General features: G+C 55.3%; 1 protein-coding gene across 5 annotated transcripts in view; it reads left to right on the top strand.

The window, feature by feature from the left end:
* Gtf2ird1 (GTF2I repeat domain containing 1) overlaps positions 1-2,028 on the top strand; it is a 74,281-nt gene that overhangs the window by 71,270 nt on the left and 983 nt on the right. For all 5 annotated transcript variants that reach the window (XM_023714521.1, XM_023714519.1, XM_023714520.1 and 2 more), the window contains exons 25-26: positions 1,087-1,124; positions 1,535-1,668. In XM_023714521.1, coding sequence (XP_023570289.1) covers positions 1,087-1,124; positions 1,535-1,668 — 172 coding nt within the window. The remainder of the gene's footprint in view (positions 1-1,086; positions 1,125-1,534; positions 1,669-2,028) is intronic.

Below are 2,028 nucleotides of genomic sequence, written 5' to 3'. Positions count from 1 at the left end.
GTCGAAAGCGCAGGCACAGCGATTAAACTCAGCCCTGGACCTCTGCCCTGAGCCCAGCCGCAGCCCAGTGTTTCTTTTTGTTATATTTTATTTTATTTTTTTTTTTTTTGGCTGGCTCAGGATATCTTCAGGGCAGATCTGGCAAGGCTTGAGGATCTGGGGATCGAACCACAACATCCTGAGCCTCACTGTTTTGTTTAAGTAATCACTTAAAGAGCTGAGCTAACGAGCAGGCCCCCTGTTATGTTTTATTTGGGGACAGTCTGTGTCATTAAGTTGCCCAGGCTGGCCTTGAACTTGCCGTCGACGCTCCTCAGCCTCGGCAGTGGCTAGGAATACAAGTGTGTAGCACCACATCCAGCGGGACTCCAACACTGCATCACCTCAGCACTCAGCTCTTTCAGGCCTGGTGCAGCTCGGATGTTCATGGTCCCTTGGGCGTGTGGAGACACTAGCTCAGGGCAGAGGGCAGAGCAGAGCATCCTGGGATCTTAGTGTCACCACTGGGGCCATACCCCCAATGACTTCACTTGCAGTGGCCTCCGCAAAGGTCCCTCCCCTCCTCGCAGGCAGACCCACACTTCAACTCTTAGGCTTTTGTATCTTAGGGAAGGGTCTACGGGGTGTTCAGGGTCTCGCTACTAGATCCAATGCATAGTGATCTGCCTGTTTACAGCCTCCCAAGAGCTGGGATTACAGGCATACACCACCATGTCCAGTGTCAGTCGCCATCTCAGCGTGCCCCGGTGCGGGGCTGGCATGGCAGGCCTGGGGATCGAATACTCAGCTCCTGCTCCTGCTTGCAGGCTCTTTAATCCGATGAGTTATTTTCCTGGCCCAACACCTAGGCTTTTGGAGAGGTAGAGGAGTCCCACTGCTTTGCACACTGGACGAGGTGGTGTTTGCTTGTAATCTCAGCACTAGGAAAGCCAAGGCAGGAAGATCTCTGAGTTCGAGGCCAGCCTGGGCTATACAGTGAGCCCTGTCTCAAACCAAACGAAACTGAGAGACACTCCTGCATGTGGGAGCAGGAGAGGAAGAAAGGAAGCCCATTTCCTCACCATGCCCTGTCCTGCTCTTTTGCAGACCCTGTACAGAAACCTCCAGTGACGCCAAGGTGCCAGGTGAGTTGGGGACTGGAGACGCCTCCCTTCTGCTCCGTGCACACAGAGGAACGGCAAGCCAGGTGCCGTGCTGTATGCACGCCTGTCATCAGTCACTTCGGAGCCTGGGACAGGAGCCTTGTGTGTTCAAGCCTAGCCAGCACAATGTAGTGACAACTGTCTAAAAAGTTTTTTTAGATCTGGGCGTGGTGGCACACATCTGTAGTCCCAACACTGGGGAGGCTGAGGTGGGGGATCCCCACGAATTCGAGGCCAACCTGGGCTAAGGCCAGAGCCTCTTGGGTCCTCCTGGGAGGCAGGAGACCGACCTTGCCAGGCTGGCCTTGAACTTGCCATCGACCCGCCTCAGCTGCAGAGTAGCTAGGAATACATGTGCCCACACCCACCCCAGCAGCTCTTTCTCCTGACAGCCCGAGACAGCGTCCCCAAGCGCAAGAGGAAGAGGGTCTCTGAAGGCAACTCCGTGTCCTCCTCCTCGTCGTCTTCCTCCTCCTCATCCTCCAACCCAGAGTCTGTGGTGTCCACCAACCAGATTTCACTCGTGGTAAAGCCGCCCGGATCCACCCCTCGCTGCCCCCTCCGAACCTCCCCGATGGATGCCCTTCAGGGAGGCACAGGGCGCCCGGATGTGGTGCCGCCCACCTCCACAGCACCTCTGTTCCACCCCCTTTTCCCAATAGGGACACCCTCTGGAGAATTCTGCTTCCAAAATAGCAGCTTAACCCCTGGAGTGCCTGTAATCACTGTGGAAGGCTGAGTCCAATTTGGGCCACTTAAAGAAACTGACTCAGATTTAAAAAGAGCTGGAGGGCTGGAGAGATGGCTCAGTGGTCTAAAGCACCTACTTAGAACAAGCTTAGCAAAAGCACAGGGACCGTGGTTCAATCCCCCAGCACCACATGCC

Source organism: Octodon degus, unplaced genomic scaffold (genome assembly GCF_000260255.1).
Source record: "Octodon degus isolate 3935 unplaced genomic scaffold, OctDeg1.0 scaffold00035, whole genome shotgun sequence".
NCBI classification, from domain to species: Eukaryota; Metazoa; Chordata; class Mammalia; order Rodentia; family Octodontidae; genus Octodon; species Octodon degus.
This window is presented reverse-complemented; position numbering and strand designations above follow the sequence as displayed.